General features: G+C 38.1%; 1 protein-coding gene across 1 annotated transcript in view; it reads left to right on the top strand.

Annotated features, from left to right (window-relative positions):
* The window catches only part of LOC124171031 (inactive hydroxysteroid dehydrogenase-like protein 1), a 156,332-nt gene that overhangs the window by 99,535 nt on the left and 38,097 nt on the right, over positions 1-18,700 (top strand). Inside the window, exon 5 of the mRNA XM_046550172.1 lies at positions 14,500-14,727. Coding sequence (XP_046406128.1) covers positions 14,500-14,727 — 228 coding nt within the window. The remainder of the gene's footprint in view (positions 1-14,499; positions 14,728-18,700) is intronic.

The following is an 18,700-nucleotide window of genomic DNA, read 5'->3' as shown; positions in this document are numbered from 1 at the left end:
AAAAAGTATTTGCATTCTTCTACGAGTACTTAATACGTATGACGCGTCTCGGCTCACAATGTTCATGCTCTGAGAGTCGAAACCCATCCTACGCACTATAAATTCGCAGAAAAGTGCAACTACCTTTAATTTCAATTATTCCGAAGAGTGGACATCCTTGTGGTATAAACAGGAAAAGTGCACAATGCTGAAGAACATCGGAGAAGCGGCGAACCGGCCGGCATGACGTCATTAACTTTTTTGCGGACGGGTCAAGCCCGTCGATTTTTCGAGCCGGTAAGTAGGTGATGGAACGACAAACGGAAAAATACGAGTCTCGTTATTTAACAAGCCCTGAATATTTCTGTTGGACAATTCATCAATTTCTTGACCAGCTGCAATAAAACGTATGGATTCTCCATTGTTCCTTCTCAGTGTAACTACCTCCTAAATTTGCTGCCCAAATGCTTTCCGATCGGTTTTACTCTAATACACCATTACACAATCCACATCACAAGATAAGTGGGACCTTAGATTGACACAATGGTATGAGTATCTTCGAATAAAACGCACCTAAAATTCTGGTAATACGTAAAATGTTACTAATTCCCGATCATTACATGATATATTTTCTATTGCATATATGGCCTTAACACGTTTACTCAGGGACAATTCATCAATTTCTTGACCACCAGCAATAAAACGTATGGATTCTCCATTGTTCCTCCTCGGTGTAACTACCTCCTAAATTTGCTGTCCAAATGCTTTCCGATCGGTTTTACTCTTATAGCTCCAGATTTTATTTCAATGCAATTATCAACGAATTACTTTTGATATCAATAACGGAAACTATGAGGCCATTGAAAGAGCAGTGGTATTAGGAATGGTTTATAATGTCAGGAATCAGCGCCCGTGGGGCAAGAGTGCACATGCGGACACTTGCCCCAGGACTCTTACCCAAACGGCATTTTCTGCACCTAATACGCCATTACACAAACACATGGTGAGCTACAAACCAGCTAACTGCACGAATTTTCGAGGCAAAGAATGCATTTCAACGAACGCTAAACAAACATATCATTCAAATAAACGTCCAAAGCACATGTAAAAATTACGCGGTCCTACAGATTAGAAAAACGTTGCTTAAAAATGAAAAATAAGAATACCTCACGTTCGTCACGTACCTGTCGTTCATTGTCTTCCAATGAACGCACCCATTATATATTACATTAGGTCACAGTAAGGAAATTGACTGTAAGTGTCGTTATCCCGGCATTAAGAGAACTGTTTTGGAAAAGGAATCTTGCCACATATGGACTCTTACCTCTCACTACCCAGGTCTTAATCGCCGTATTATTTAAATGACCCTATCCTAATTAATCTGCTAACTCATCCATAATGGCATAAATGACCTCAATTATCAGTTTTAAAAAACTGAAAAGAAAACAAAGTATTCCGGGCTAATTAAGGGCAGCTTATAAGTTCCAATACATTGAAATTGAAAGACACAAGCTTATGACAGCACTCTTGGCCACACACAACTAAACTTCATGGGCATATTATGAGTATTTTACCGTTGCATAACTTCTCAAAACCATTATAGTTTGGCTAAAATATTTCTGTTTGCCTCGTAAACTTTAAGAAATAACTCTCAATTAGACATACTTGTTCGTGAACAAAAAGTGAAAGAAATAAGGATTTAAAACGAAAAAATCATATAAAGCATTAATTTTCGGGAAACAATGCAATTGTTTCATTTCGATGAATTTAACTACCTGCCTTTCTCTCACTAGACATCGGCATTTAACAAATAAACGTGACAGTTAACGAAGTCCAACAGTATTTCCAATCGGATTCGTGCCGCTTCTGTGGTATTATCAATATTTTAAGTTTTTTATGTAGGTATTTTTGTGAACAATTTCCTCGAAATACGCTATGCTTTGATCAAAGGCCCTTTAACCGATCAGGTAAACTGCTAATATATCTATATAAGTTTTGAGAAAGTACAGAGCAATGATAACGTATACCTATTCGTAATATTTCAATCCTGCCGCGCGAAAGGTGATAAAATTCTGATGAATTGTTACGAGAAAAAAATTCCCCTAGACCGGGAATGGAACCACGGACCTTTGGCTATCCACCAAGAGGTGGTGAAAGGCGGTCTAAGTCGGCTCTGAAATTTTTACGTAATATCTTCTTTTTCAGACGAACAATAGCCAATCTTCATTGTGTTACTCAGCCAGGCGTATTACCGCTCCACTGCACGTTCAAAGAGATGGCTATAATATTGGACACTTATTTTTAAAAATCTGGATCCTTACTCAGGAAAATAGGGACTGCAAGCAATCAATTTTCATTTAAATGGAGTGTTGAAATTGCTAAAGAAGAATATGAAAAATTTTAAGTCCTTAATCCAACGCTTATAGATATATCCCTATCATTTACCAATCCAGAGAAATACGCTTGTCTACTACTGAGTCTATCGCTAGCACCATGATGCAATAAATCCCAAGTGGTACTTGATGAGAAATTGAGAAGATACACCGCGAAGTGTATGCAAAATGGGTCTTGCGCTTAGGGGGAAAAAATCAGTGACCCCAACCTATTTCCTCCCAGAACTTTCACTAGCTGTTGCGTTACTGCGGTTGGGCATACTATTACGCACTGCCGTCTCACTGGTGTTTCTTAGGAGTACCTAGATTTATCAGATGTACAGTTCCAAATGATTGAGTAGAACATTTAGAGACAATGAATAAATCCATTTTGTTGATGAAATAGCAAGAGAGATGTTTGAATGTTCAATACAGAATATAATGAATTATAAAATAATAAATCATACTAAGATATTACATGTACACGGTCGACACGCAAAAATAACTCAGCCTCTGCCGGTGGAGTGAGTCTCATCAGGGATTAGTTAAAAAGGGATCCCTCTTTTTGAATAGGTGACATATTCTGTTACTCTAAAATATATTTTAGCCGCATCTTAGACAAATTTAATTAAAATAGGATCAGGGAAAAAATCGCAACTACCCTTCTTTAACCTTTACACCTGGAATCAAAATTTTACCATACATCTTCGAAGTATTTATGATGGAGCAAAAGTGACGCAGTATTTGAAATTATCGATCGATGAAAACAGACAATTTATTTGGACAAAAAACTTTGAACGCATTACAAAGAGAGGTTGAAGAAGTATGCTATATACATAATACAAGAAGTATATACTTCACAAAGATGTGTTCGAGAATGTAATTCCATCATATATTTTCTCAAATAAAATGGATTGATGAATTCATTGATATGGCATGACTGATTGATACACGCCTAATCCCATAATTTTATCATCATATTCATATCACACTGAATTAACTCACTCCATCAAGCAAGGTTGCAAGTGTAAAGACTAGGTATTCGTTGATTCTGTAAAAGCCATTTGGAAATCTTTACGTATGATTCACATCAACAAGAGCATTTATCTACGAGAGATTAGCTAAACATTTATGGATTATATATCCAACCACTTCATAAACCAATTATTTCACTAAGGTAACTGTTGAACAGGAATATCACTATTATCACTGCTTATCTGCAACCATGACTAAAAATGTTAAAGAATGCCTAAATTTGCACCAAAAATGCCATCGACGCCACATTCAAGCCACGAAACCCATGATTTTAAAGATCATGAGTGTTTTTTTATCCAGCCTGGACTTTTTCATAAATGTAATATAGGAAAGAAACCATAAGGGCAATTCCAGCTCATTATTAATAATTTTTATTCGCGATTTTGTTTCCTTCGAGGAACTGACTCCCTTAAACAAACATCTCTATTAAACCATAAAAGGAGCATCTAACAGAAAAAATTGGATACTTTCTTTCAGTAATGTAAAATATTTGCCCTAGTAATTTTATGCTGCACCTCTATTTAACTTTTACTTGTTATAAAATTATTGTGGGATATCTATGCATGAAGCATTTTTGAAAACGAAGAGAGATTATCGCAGGCTTTCCCAATTTGTCTCAACCAAATGATTAAGGCCCTTCAGGATTTGTAAAAATAGAAAGAGCGGCTTTTATGTCAAGGTAAAACACAATTAAGAAAATTGCATTTGGCCCATTTAAATCATCAACCAGGCTGCGAAAGATAGGGCTCTTAGGAGAGGGATACTTCCTATGAAAGAATAATTAAGTGCAATTTATCGGAAACCTGCGTAGCCATATTCGCTGCAATATTCAATATATGTCAAAATCACCTATATGAATTACAAAGGCGCCTATGAATATGGGTGATTATCAGAGACCGACAGGTACCGACAACCACGAAAAATGTCTTTAACATTTAAATCAGTTCATCTTTACCTCGCCAGCCGCTAAACGATGAATGATGGGCATGCTTAGTCATACGATCATGGTTTGGTGTCATACTTAACAGTAAACAGAGTTATAAGAATTTAAGTACACCGGGACTATCCACGGAGATAACTTTACGGGAGTCAACCGCAATGCACAAATTGTGCAAAAAATCATCAGAGAAAAAATCATTCTCCTTGCTCCCGGTCAAGGCGAATGATTCTTTTGAGTTGTAAGAGTTGGTTGCACAAGAGTTGTAAGAGTTAGTCGCAAATAGTACCAAAGAAAGGATATTATTTGGACTACATTTAAGAGAAGATACTATCTATGATATCGAAATTAGTGGAAATACAGTTTGAGGTAAACAATTACTCGAATGAAAACAATATTCAAATCACGAATATCAAAATACTACAACTACGATGATAGGCGAGTATTAAATCAGAATTTCTTTTGCTTAGCCATTTTCCTGTTGCCTTTTAGCCAAGTCCTAATTCCGTAAATGTTTGGAACTGAAAAAAGAAAGCACTTATCGGCTGCCCGGCAAAAGAAGTTGACCTTCATGATCTCAAGATCAAAGTCACGTCTCGGTGAACTTCGAAGAAAGCGACTGGGATACCCGACAGAATTTTTCTGAATATTTTCATCAAAAAAACCTCATAAATAGTACTTTCAGGAAAAAAAATATCTAATTACAAATTAGTTATGTCGCCTCAGCAGAATTATGCCGCTGGTAAATATGATTAAATTCGACAACTGCACCGAAATTTCCCTCTTTCATATGAAATTCGTTTGGCTGTGTTTCCATTTACATATACTCCGCTCAATCGGCGCCGAGGGAAGTCTGTCGGGCGAGCAAAAGTAAACACATGACCACCAACTATTTCCTGCCATATTACTTTTTCAAATTCTATGTTATCATCTTGAAATTTTCAGGGCATACTAATTAAACTCTTGTCAACCACCACTTGAATACCAAGCATCTAAATTATACCTCATTACACGTTGAAATTTCGTTGTTAAAAATGTACTTTGTTGAAAATTCGTATTTGGGAAATTGTTTATTCTTGATGAGGTTCCACGAAAAATATCCTGAAAATAGAGAGATGGTAGCGTTCAGCTTGTAAACAAGAAAAACTCTAGATAGTCAAGAAAAAAGTACGATCAGTCAAGCGTGAGTTAGACGTTCTCTTTTCTTCCTCAGGCATATTTAGGATAAGCTATCGTTACTTTGGTGGTCTTCGTCTTTGAATAGTGGTACACTTCACTACTATGATTGTAATGGCTAATTGATGACCATGAGTTTTCTTTCCGTCGTCCGACAAAATTTCCATAGCGCTAAGTGATCGGATAACATTTGATTTAATACTCATTGTCAGCATTATAGAGAAAAAAATTAGAAAATTAGTCCAGCTCAGCGAATCGTTATTGAGGCACTAGACATAAGGGGTGTGAAAGGGCACAAGGACACCAGAAATGAAGAGAGTAGGAATATATGAGTATTATTACTACGTGGTTTACATGGAAAGAATGCTAAATGAGACTATTATCGCATCCTTTTCACAATCACCAATGTTACATGAAAACAGAATACCACGTAAAAATTAACTGAGGCAGGCGAATTGTAGAGGAATGACATCCCGATTTAATGAAAAAGAGAGATGGAAAATTTCCACAAATTTATTTAACAATGCACAACTCGTTTCGACTGTCAGGTCATTCCCAAGTACAATGTGAACAGCTCCTTTCAAAAATTTCACATTGTACTTGAGAATGACCTGACGGTGGAAACGCGTCGTATATTAGTAAATAAATTTGTGAAAAATTGCCATCTTCTTTTTCATTAAATCAGAAAACTACGTGCTTATCATAGATAAAATATTTATTACATCTACGATCCCATTCCTTCAAAAGGTATGTGATTACGCGAAATAGTAATGACTCCCACTATTACTATATTATGTTTAAATTCTCTAACTACAAAATAGGTCATACGAAGAGCTGCTGAATTAAGGCTGACGAGAAAACTCTGAGAGCAATCGAAATTCTGGTTGTTAAACGTATCAAATATTGGCGTCAAGTAAATATCCGTAATGGACCAATATAACAGCCTCAGTAGCCTCACTCCAACGTCAATTACGGCGGAAAATGAACAATCATCGATATAGCCTTTCACTATCCTGATTCCTACGACCTTTAGTAAATAGACACAGTTAATAAGTCGACCGTGACCTACTCTCTAGCTTACCAGACTGCAACCTTCACACCGGACTCCGATGACAGTTCACCAAACAAAAGGATTCTTTTCTGATACTATATTCCCTTTCCTACCGCACAGAAGAGAAAAGGATGACACAACTGCAGGATTTTATTGAAAAAACAAACGAGGTAGAGTACTTTTGGTAATGAATCATGACTTCCATAATTCCTCGCATCTTGAAATCGCCCGATGACTGAATCAATTTTCAAATATTCTCTCCTCACTCGTGCTTAGGGATTCATTTGACCCCTTCATATATCTGGGACAAGCTAAGAGTACACAGTTTTCTTCACACACATTTTTAAGTCGTTATAAACTTAATTTTATTTCAAATTTTATCTTCCTAATATCCGGAGACATGAAGTCTAATGGGAAGACGCTTTCATAAAATTTCAGTTATGCAACATGAAAATATCTAATAAACCTTTACATATATTACTTAAAAGCATTGAGATTTTCGTTTTCTAATCACATGAAGACGATTAGCCAAATTTGGCCGAAATAGGTAACCTCCATGGTCAATTTAGACAATTATCTCTTTGAAATTGGGTGGAATGAATGTACATGTAAGTGGGCGAGGAGGTCCCACGAAGAAAACACTGTTGCAAAAGATGCTTGGGAACATGATGCGGCGATCTTACTCAAAACGTTTACGATACAAAATTTTCTGAAGCGTAATGAGATGACATCGAGGGGAATGATTATCACGATGTACGTAATACCAAGGATCCTAAAAAAATCATAAAAATTCAAAAAGGGGCATTGAGTTGGAAAGGATCTCCTTCGGCTTACAATTAGTCAATTTTGGGGCTATTCGGGAGATGATGGCCTATGCGTCATCATGATAAAGCAAGGACTGCTGCAAAATGGAAGAGCATTGGGGAGCAAGGCCCAGCGCACACGGAGCGACTATTTTGAGACCACAGTTGGGAATCAGTTGCTTCTGCAACCAGTTTGCAACTGAAACAAAACTTCTGTCCGCACACGGATGTAATGACAAAGGGCTGGTTGTAAATCAGTTTCGTCCATTGTGCAATCAGTGAAGTGTTTACTTAGTGCGGTACGTGTTGTTTTTTAGCCCTTGCATTGGCCGTCAGCGCTTACTATCACTGAGTCAGGCGAAGAAGACGCTGTGAACTATTATCAATACCAAAGACGTTAGATAGTTTGTATTTGTTCATGCCGTCATGCTTCTCTACTGCTCCAACGAGCTTCATGTTGACTTCTTGATCATTCATTTTGAGATCGACACTATACGGCCGTCAAAATACCACCAAAACACCACGTGGTCTCGCGCAACTGAAGTCTGCAACGCAATTGCAACCGCGGGCCCACGGTTGCATGTGACTGGTTTCGGACTGTTTTGAGATAGTAAAAAACCAGTCGCGTCGTGTGCGCCTCCCCACTCAAATACATTGTCGAGATCACAAAACAGTTGCGCGCGCAACTGGTTTGCAACGGTAGTTGTAAAACAGTCACACCGTGTGCGCTGGGCCTAAGTCATCTGTCAAAGACATTAGCATATCTTTGTCAGATGGCGCCATGAAAACCAATTGAGTAAGATGATGGCCTAGCAGTTTGTATGTTGTGTGGCACGCTTACCCACAGAAGAAGATTAAAGATTACCGAAGCACCAACCTGATTCGTCAGATAATAAAGGAAAGTGGAGAGGAGAATGCAAAAGACTTGGAGAATCGTTAACTACACATGAATACAGTGGCGGATACAGAAAAAACTCAAGGGGGGGGCGCAACATATCTTGAGTTGTCTTTACTTTTATCGTAATAAAAGATGATCAAGTCACAGGCAAAGTATATGAAAATTTATTTAAAGTGATTATAAACATGTAAAAGATAATGCCATCTTATGATATAAAAAAGTCACAATTGTGGTTTTGCAATGTTCGGCAATACAGGCGGACCCGCAAGGGGGGGGCGCGCGCCCCCAGCGCCCCCCATCTGTATCCGCCACTGCATGAATAACCACTAAACAGCGTTCACGTAAAATATATTTGAGCCAACTAGCACAACTGTTGAATAATTAATTGAAAGCTTTTAGCATAAATTTAGCCAAAGTTAAAGGAAATGTGCAACTAGTCATTGAAACTGCACTATGATACTTCACTATCGTGTATCTTTGCAACTATGTCACAGAAAACGAATAAATGGTAAGATTCATACATAATGTGTATCAAATAAACAGTAAAATTGTAATTCTGATGCCCCTAAAGCAATGATAGACAACAGAGAATTTTTGCGGGAAATCTGTTAGGGAATTCTGACGCCATGATAACATCCAACTGCAAAAGATTGAAAGTGAAGAGAATGACTATTCCATGGGGATAATTTGATACATTATTTTAAGATCGAGCGACGACTTCCATTTCCTCATACCTTAGATTGTGTGCCCATCTTAGTCAGTCATCTGACGCATCCAATCACGCGAGTCACTCAGAGGAAATTTATACGTAATTCGTCACACGCTGTCATTCATTTCTTCCAGCCCCATGGACACCTTGCCGAATACTATGATATATTTGAAGTCGGTAATCTCTCTCAGCCAATATGACGGTATTCAACGCATGGTTTTCCGACAGTCGATCAAAATAAAATATAAGTAATAAAAAATGGCCAAATATCGTACGATTCGAGAAGATCTTACTTTGAGCGTTAATAGTAAATGCAGATTGGAATAGGGGAATATTTTTACAATCGCTTCAAAGTCCCGTTTGGTCATCAACATGTTTACGGACAGTGAAATAAAGCAGTTATGACTGTACAGTTATTAGTAAAAAAAGGTGAAGTTGTTTTTGAGGCAGATAGGACGAATTTCCTATCTGCCTCAAAATTATTAATCCTATCGCAGTCCCTTAAAATATCTATTGCATATGCATAGATGCATTAGGTTATTGCACGTATGCGGACATTTAGTGGTAGTTTTCTCCGTGATGAAATGCCACTAAGGAGATATTAAACGCTGAATATGCTATACAAAGGGGCAAATTAAGATTCAAATTTAGGGGGGGGGGGCAATTGACCTGGGCCCGGGGAGTATAGAATACCCATAAGGAGAGAGGAGCGTTCTCCCGTGTATAAAATTTTAAAACACCCAATTTTTATGCGTTTTTAGAATTTCATTTTTATTCTAACAACAAGAGGAATTCTATACATTTAAGGATACAAAAACTATTAAAATAATAATATTAATGCATGTAGGCAAAATTTGGGGGATCATGACCACTCCGAAATCCGCCACTGGCTATTCATGCACAGAAACAATGTTTATTCGGTAAAAAATTACGTACAAACGATTAATGATATTTAATTGCGGGTCAGACTCTTGGTGAGCCCATTTAAGATAAATATATTTTCCCACCAAATAGGCAAGGCATAACTAACAGGCATGTGTATGCAATACTAGGATATACTGAGTACCAAATTTCCGTTGCCTATGGTTATTTAAACTGGTTTGAGTGCTTTTTTGCCTTAAATTTCGACAATTACTCTTAATATAAAAGATTCATTTCACAAAATATAAAATGAGGATACCATCGCTTCAGCAATTGAGATAGCATCTTGGATGCATGCACCTGGATGACCACTGCATAAAATATAATTAGGTTTATCCCATCTAATGTGAGGTAATTATTACGCATCATGATGGTCTGAAAGAATCAAGGATGATTAGCGTAGGTTAAAGGTGAAATTCTTAGTAATCTCCAACCTTCGACTATTCAATAACCAATTCCTGTTATCTCTTACCTCCAGTTGCATTAAGAACTAATTGTTTAAATGTGTTCTACAGTTAGAATAAGCAGGAACCAGTGAGGGAACAGAGAGTGGCCGTGATACCGCCAAGTGAGCGCATGAGGTATCATGACATCGATGAGTCAGGCGTTAAGACGACAAGCCGAAGAGCGGCACGAAGGCGATGGAAGACCATGAGAATTGAAGGAAGTGCAAACAGAAATCCATTAGACTACGCGTATTTGACATGAGAGAACAGGTTTCAATTTGACGAGCCTAATGCAAATCGCATGGCTATTAATTAAATCATATTATAAAGTGGTGATGTGTTTACTTCATTGCTTTCGTCTTCGTTAAGGGTAGGTGAGTGGGAGGGGAAACCCAAGGTGAAGTGCGACTGAGTAAGCATGAGCACTGACAGTGCATCTGATGAACGCAAACACATGGCCTGGGACATATCTGTAATGTACACGATATCATGAAGATATTGCGAATAAGTATATTCAATGTGCAGTCAAACCATGATAAGTGAGAGTTCAAAAGACCGGCATTTTTTTCTCTCTTATAGAGGTTTCTAACTCACCCAGTTTCTCACTTACAGGGAGGGAAGTGCAGGGGAGTCATAGCTATATATTTATTATATGAATGTAATATCTATAAACTTAAAATTATTTACAATTTTTATTTAAAGAAATCAGTATATGTCTTTTGAGATTCTCTCGTCGGACTGTTCAATATGTCGTTTTATTCCATTTCTCTTATCAAAAATAGATTGTTAACTTTTTGAAACGACTCTACAAAAGCATGACTTGATTCACTGGATTCGAAGATATACTGAAACTTTCTTCGAAAAATTATCTTTGTCTTTCTCCATTAACTTCCGCCGAAGTGTGCGCTAGGACTTGATAGAGTCACGTAAAATCAGTGGTGGATACATATTGGGGCGCAGGGGGCGCACCCCCGCCTTTACGGAGCCACCTGCATTGCCTAACATTGCAGAACCACAATTTTAACTTTTTTGTATCATAAAATAGCAGTATCTTGCATACGTGTAAAATCAGCTTTGATGAAACTTTCTCAAACTTTGCATGTGACCTATTTTTTATTCCGATAAAAGTAAAGGTAGCTCAAGAAATATTTTGCGTCCCCCCCCCCCAACCTCGAGTTTTTTCTGTATCTGCTACTGCGTATAACGTGCTTCCTTCAACCCAAAGTTAACTAAAATGTAAACAAAACCGTAGTTTGGGTGCAACACAGGTTTCCCGTCGTTCCACATTGAGTCGGACTGCGTGCTCACATTTCCCCATCTGATGTCGGCCAAAAAATCTCTCACTTATAGAAGTTCCTAGATTCTCACTTACAGAGGCATTCGAGAGTAAAAATGACGGGATATGGCAATTAGTCCCACTCATATAGGTTTCTCTCTTACATAGTCCTCACTAATCGAGGATTGATTGCATTTTAAATTATTGTTTATCATTCCACGTCGATAAATTTTACAAATGAACGATAAATTTTGATCGCTTAATTCCACCAAACTAGAGACCAGCTAACAGCGAGAAACTTAAATATGATAGTAAGGAAACCTAAAAGAACCTATATTTGGAGTATGCTCCTATATGGAAGAGAGGCGTGGAGAATGACAGTGGATTCGGGGAACCCAGGGCGTGCCCCGCATAGGATACGCTCTCGAGGGGCCGGGAACCAAGTCCAAGACTTACACGCCCGTGCCACCTCGAGAGGGGAAGGACTGAGGAAGGATAAGGATGGGAGGCATCGCCGCGATGAGAGCCCGACGACACCTCCAAGGGAAGGATAGGAAATGAAGGGAAGGGACGAGGAATCCCGCACCGTCACAAAGGCGGGCGGGTCCTACTACTAACGAAACCAAGCTTACGCACTTTATGTGCCAGCGATTTTAGTGGGTTTTCCTATGAGGAAGAAAAATCCATCGATCAAATCGCTAGATCGTGGAGAATGACAGCAGAGTAGGAGAGAAGAGAAGCCTCATGGAAACCTTAATAAGAAGACGAAAAAACCCTAAAGGGCACATCATGAGACATGATGGCCTGATGAAGACAATCGTGGAGGGACAAGTAGATGACAAGAACGGAAAAAGAAGACAGCAAATAAAATACATGGAACAGGCAAAAAAAGATGTGAAAGAGAAGAAATACGTAGGTGTGAAAAGATTAGTTGATTGAGTGGAGAGCTGCGTCAAACCAATCTTAGGATTTAGGTTCGAAGATTTTCGCGGCGTTGATTAGATGATCTTTCCATTCTATTCGGGTTTTCACCGCGCTTGTTGTGTTTTAATGACAACGGTTTCGACCTGAAGACGCTGACTGCAATGTCAGCGAAACCGTTGTCATTAAAACACAACAAACGCGGTGAAAACCCGAATAGAATGGAAAGATCAATCTTAGGACTGTTCACCACTGATGATGATGAATTACGCTTAACTCAAAATATTTCTCGGCACCATCATATCCTGACGTTTTAAAGTGGTATAAAGGCAATTAGAAAATATTTCAATTTTCTTAACGTAGCATATGATTTTTTTTTTAATTTTGAAGCACCATCGGGAAAATTCCAGTCATACGCCATAAACTGATAACCTATTGTATATTAATTTAAGCAGCTCTTTAAGTAACATCGAATAACTTTCTATAGGGAAAATCATGTTCAAAATATTTCGCTAGTTAACATAAACATTAAATACGGCGAAATATGAACAAAATATAAATTCTGAGCCGATTTCAATGTGCTCCTTAATTCTTCTCATCTCATCTATTTTTTAATTTAAACTCATCAACTCGTGGGGGAAAATTGCCCGGAGCTTCTTTACCGTGCTTTATAAAACAACTGAGCATCAGAATGAGTTCATCCATTTTCAGTTACTTAAGCTGCAATACACCATATACATATATAATCATATGTGATGGAAATATATCATATACATTTCTTCTTAACTTCTTGTTCGATCATTTTATATTTTTACTATTTCGGTCTATTCTATTCCCTGCATCATTTACCGACACCATGTCACAAAGACTCATTTTACCAATATTCCGGTATTAAAAAAGAATTCCCTTCGCGACGTTCCGCGCATATAGAGCCTTCAAATAGTTTCCATAGCTCTAAGGTGACGATGATTCTCCTGAATGAATCGTGAATATTTGCATGCGGAAAGCCTTGTAATTTATACTTGAATTATTCATCAAATGACGCAGTAGCGCTGAGAACTGATGGTCAAATAAATTAATGTTCTCTGGATATCCCAGTGCCTTTAGTTATCCCCGCACCCGGATAATAATGGATAGCCAGGCATCTTGGTGGAAGCATCATGAGTCAAGGCCCTTGTTGAGTTCACGGCCTGTTTATAATAAGCACTAGCAATAGCAGCGTTGACGCGCTCTAATTACGGACTAGAAAAACAAAGACATATTTACTCTCTTCATTGTGCTACTGCCCTTGGCGGGCTTTGGCCTCATCCATAATTATCCTCTGTTTTTTCTCATCTATAGCTCTTTCCTGTATCCCTCGATGCAGGAAAGAGCTAAAGATTTCCATTCGATACAGATTTGTAGTAACGTCATCTATCCGTCCGAGTCTCGGTCTGTTTTTTCTTCGTGAGGGGTGTAATTTCTCCCTCCGAACTCAAGCACACCTCATTGTCTTGGCAGTATTCATTCATTTGTCCACCTCAGCATTATATTTATCCTCCATTCATCCATTTCGTACTTTGGTTCGCGTTTCTTCAAATATTTTCCCCTTGAATACTTAGAGGGCACTTTGATCTGACCTCTTTATTGCCCATGTCTCTGAACCGTTAGTAACCTCTGGATACCTTTAAAAATTTTATTTTTGCATTACTTATACTAACTGGTCCCTAAAAATGATTCGGTTACTCCCTATTAGTTGAGTAAAAAATACGCACAATTTTTTGCCTAAGGTAATTTGAATCGAAAATGTACAAATCATCGTCCGATTATGAATGAAAATCCAAGTTGACGAAAAGATTCCTTTAAACTTTGCAAGAAATGCGGCTACTGTTCCGATTGCACAGATTTTACTTTGAAATATAAGTTTTTCTCATGCACTGCTGTAGAAGTGAGACGTGGATTTATTTGTCATGCCACTGTTTTCTGTCACCCGCAGCTGTTCCTGAGGAGCTTCTCCGACGCCCTCCGCTACGAGTACCAAGGAACCGGCGTCACCGTCCAGCATCTTTCCCCACTCTTCGTCAACACGAAGATGAACGACTTCAGCCACCGGCTACGCACGTCCAGTTTCCTCGTTCCAGACGCTCAAACTTACGCAAGGAGTGCTGTGAACACCCTTGGACTCGTCGACCACTCCACGGGATATTGGCTACATGGAATACAGGTGAGCCAAATGCACGGCACACGAGTGATAAGGCCGTTTTACACGGGGCACGTAATTGCACAATTTGACGCGTGTACGGAGGCCTTATAAAAATTGCGTCTTGTAAAGCGTAAAGTTTTTTTTAACTTTGCACACACAGCAGCTATTGTTTTATGATGCCTGGTTACACGATATATTAGCACGTATAAGTCTCTATGTCTAAATGCATGAACGCGTGAATGGACATGAACATGAACATCTAACCTCACAACTTGTGCGAACGCATTAACGGAAAATGGAACCTGTTCTAATTTGGTTCATGCATTCGTACATGTTCCGTTCCGGTCCACCAAAACCATTCATGCAAACAGACATTAACTCGTACCGTGTAACCAGGCTTTTACTCTCTGATTCTATCTTGAAAGATAAGCTCTTTGCTGATGCACGACTGTAATTGCGGTTCTAATTTCGTTAGCGCAATTGCACGCCATAATAAGAAATAAATGCAGTTCTAACCTGCGCTATTACGTGTCCAGTGTAAAAAGGCCTATAGGAATGTATTATTGATTCGTGAACGGCGCATTTCCATTGGGCTCACACAGTTCTATTGGAGCTTCAGTTACCACAATAGAAGCAAGACACAAGTCCGACATTTTTTTTTCTAGCAATTCACTCGACGGACATATCTCTTCAGCTCGAACAGTCTTTATCACGAGGTATTACTCGCTTAGAACTAAGGTATCAAAGTGAAAACTTCAGGGTACAAAAATTAAACCCTCGTTATCATTTGACTTCACCTCAAGTCTCAAAATCGCTCTCAATAATATGCAGTGCTGGTAACAGTACTGAGAGAAGGTGACTGAGCTCAGTTACTGTCACTTCGTTAAAAAAAGTATGTAATTAATTTCGAGTACATTTTACTTAAATTAAAAAATTAATGAGTAAAATCACAGTTATAATTACTCCTTATAAAAATTTCCACTCTAGAGACCACCTGAAAACTACCGAATAATGCAGTAAAAGTGTGGAATAATTGAGTCATAGAAATAACTTAAGTTGCAATAAGGCCTGCGATACATGCAATAATTACTGCCGCGATCACACAAGGGGTTTCATAGTATGTACCCATTGTAATTAGGGCACAACAGAATGGTGGCAGCAACAAAACAAGTAAATTATGGTACTCAGGGAATCGAACGTATATCTATAGGTCTCGGTATGTCAGTGAAATCTCTAAAGTAATCGTCGATTACGAGCAAGGACCGATTACAATTAAATTAACGGTTCCTCTTTATCAGTAAGAAGTAAATTGCAAATAAAAATTGCATTTCGTAAAAAGTAATCGTTACCAGAAATCCGGATACTTTTACTCGATTACTTACCAGCAATGATGACATATAAACACCCAGGAGTCCTACTCTAATGATGGGGCAGGGTCGGTGAAAACTTTGAAGGTTGGCTCTGGAGGCAACCTGCTTCCTTTGCCTCTACGGCACCAAGAGCCGATGAGGACGGACGCGGATGTGACCAGGCTTGCGAAACTGGAGCCGAACTCCTGGGGCTAGGGCCCTAGCGCATGGAATGCACTGAAGAAACTCACGCAGACGCTGGGCATTGGAGTGTTTTCTTTTGGGCTCTGTGGCAAGGTTTTTCCTCTTTTTAGATTCACATTTGTACTCATCGTTTATGCGTCACGACCTAGCACCATAAGTAAAATGGGACAAGTGAGTCTTTACATATCACTGAAAACAATAATACATATGAGAAAAAACTGAGGTAGTTTTTAAAAATTTTATACGCAGATACTTAAATGTTAAATAAGGTGTACATTATAAGCTTTGACTATTTAAAGATACTAGAGCCATTATCAAGCTAGTATACTGCGAAAAAATACCAGTCAAGCGGAAATGATGCGTCCCCTTAGTTACATAACTCATTCGAAATTGATTATAACTTTTTATCAAGCATAATGATGCAAAAATGAGAGTTTTGACTCTACCATTTTATTATTGACAAAATCCGCCTTTTTTTTAAAGAAAAATACAAATTAAATTATTGAAATATCACAATTTTAATAGGAAATTCCTTTTAAATCACTTGAGGGATTCACAGCGCAGTATTTTTGCAATAAATTTTCACACGCTCTCCAATAAGTACCCTAAAAAAGAATCCCATTTGACAATTTATTGGCACTCGATACTCGTATAATTCTGACCCTTTGGATTGCCTCACGTTAGCTCCAATACTGGCACCGATTCCTCTGGCAACTGTCAGTTTCTGAAGCTAACTCGTGGAATACTCTCTTTCGTATGGAAGAGAGTATTCCACGAGTTTTCCAAACGTCAATGTTGAAGTTTTGACGGCACTACAACGTAGAGATTGCAATCATTATTAAAGGAGGTCTACTGGTAAAGTAAGGTCTGTAAGAAACACGACACAGCATTATTTTATGTAAAGAATTCATGCATATTCCATGCCTTCTTTTGTTGCATTTATTTCAGCTTCAACTATTAATGTATTTACGTTTAGAGAAACTCCGTCCATCGACTCTGTTGAATCAATAAATGAACCATATCCTTCAAGTGTAATAACTTGTGGTTATAATACATCACTTGCATCCAACTAAACGGCTAATTCTGCAGTTGATTTTTTTGTCTGAAACCATGTGGGTGAATTTTTTTATAAAAATCGAGTAAAATAATATTTTTATATTGAATGTAATAGATGTAAAAATTTGAAATCCAATATTTATGGTATACAATTTATTAAACCTTTAACAAATTATTTGGTTTGATTTAATTTTGCATTTAAACTATTTATTTGAAAAAATGTTGCTCGACAGAAGGTATGAGAGCATATCATTAAACAAAGGCTTAAATAAAAATCTCGACGGAAAAGATAATGTGATCGGGGATAAAGTTAACTATATTCGAGTCCATACCGACGGATGAAAAGAATAATTCAATCAATAGCACAAATTTAATTATAAAATCAAATATCAATAAATGATAAATAGTAAACAATATGTTTTATCGTGAAAGTAATCTGTTTCGGTATAGCATTTTTTTCCGTAAAAACTTTTTATTTCTACTTTAAGTATGTTTGTGTGTTTTATATCTTTAGAATCGTATTAAGTAGTTTTCCGGATAATTCTAAAAATATTATTTGCATTTCATATTTTCACAGTTCATGCGATAAAAATTAGTATCGCGCAGGAACGACTTTCAAATATGGCGCTGCATCTATAATAAACGAAAGCAGCGAAAGAGACCTTACACTTAGTTCTTAAAATGGCCGCTGGGCCCACTGTGGCGGCATCGAACGAAGCATTTCTCAGAAAACCACTCACACTCCGCAGTGGTCAGCGGCAGGCGGAGACTTTTGGAACTACGACGGGGAAAGAGCAGTCTGAGTTGGTGGCGTGTTCGGTATGTTCACCGCACTGAACTTGCGCGGTGGAAATCGAAGTCTTCAGGAGACGGACATGATGATTGACATTGCTTATGAGCGTGGGACACGAAGCCTAGAGCCGAGCGATGCATGTCTCTTCCGCCTCCGAAAGGACCTGAAGGATTACGATGAACCAGATGGATTACGCAAAACTAGACGGATTACGAAAAAGTTAGTCCAAGAGAGAAAACATGAGAAAAAAATCAGACCAAAGTGGAAAAGATTGACGATCATTGGAATGCGGAGATATAAGCTGCAGGAGCTTTTGGAATATTAGATACTCTCCTACCCGTAGCTTTCCATCTTATTTACCATCATATCCGCCTTGGAATTTCGCAATCCTCAATTCATCTCGCACTGACAGCGGAGATCAGCAGTTTTACATCGGAAGATAAGATTACAGTAGCTTCCAATTCGTTATCATTTCATGCAACCTTCTTTTTATCTACCTCTTGATTCGTTTATAAATTATTTTTATTTTTAATCCAAGAATTGGCGATTTTTATCACTTATCACTCATTAAACCAATAACATTATAGTTAAC

Source organism: Ischnura elegans, chromosome X (assembly GCF_921293095.1).
Source record: "Ischnura elegans chromosome X, ioIscEleg1.1, whole genome shotgun sequence".
Taxonomy (NCBI): domain Eukaryota; kingdom Metazoa; phylum Arthropoda; class Insecta; order Odonata; family Coenagrionidae; genus Ischnura; species Ischnura elegans.
This window is presented reverse-complemented; position numbering and strand designations above follow the sequence as displayed.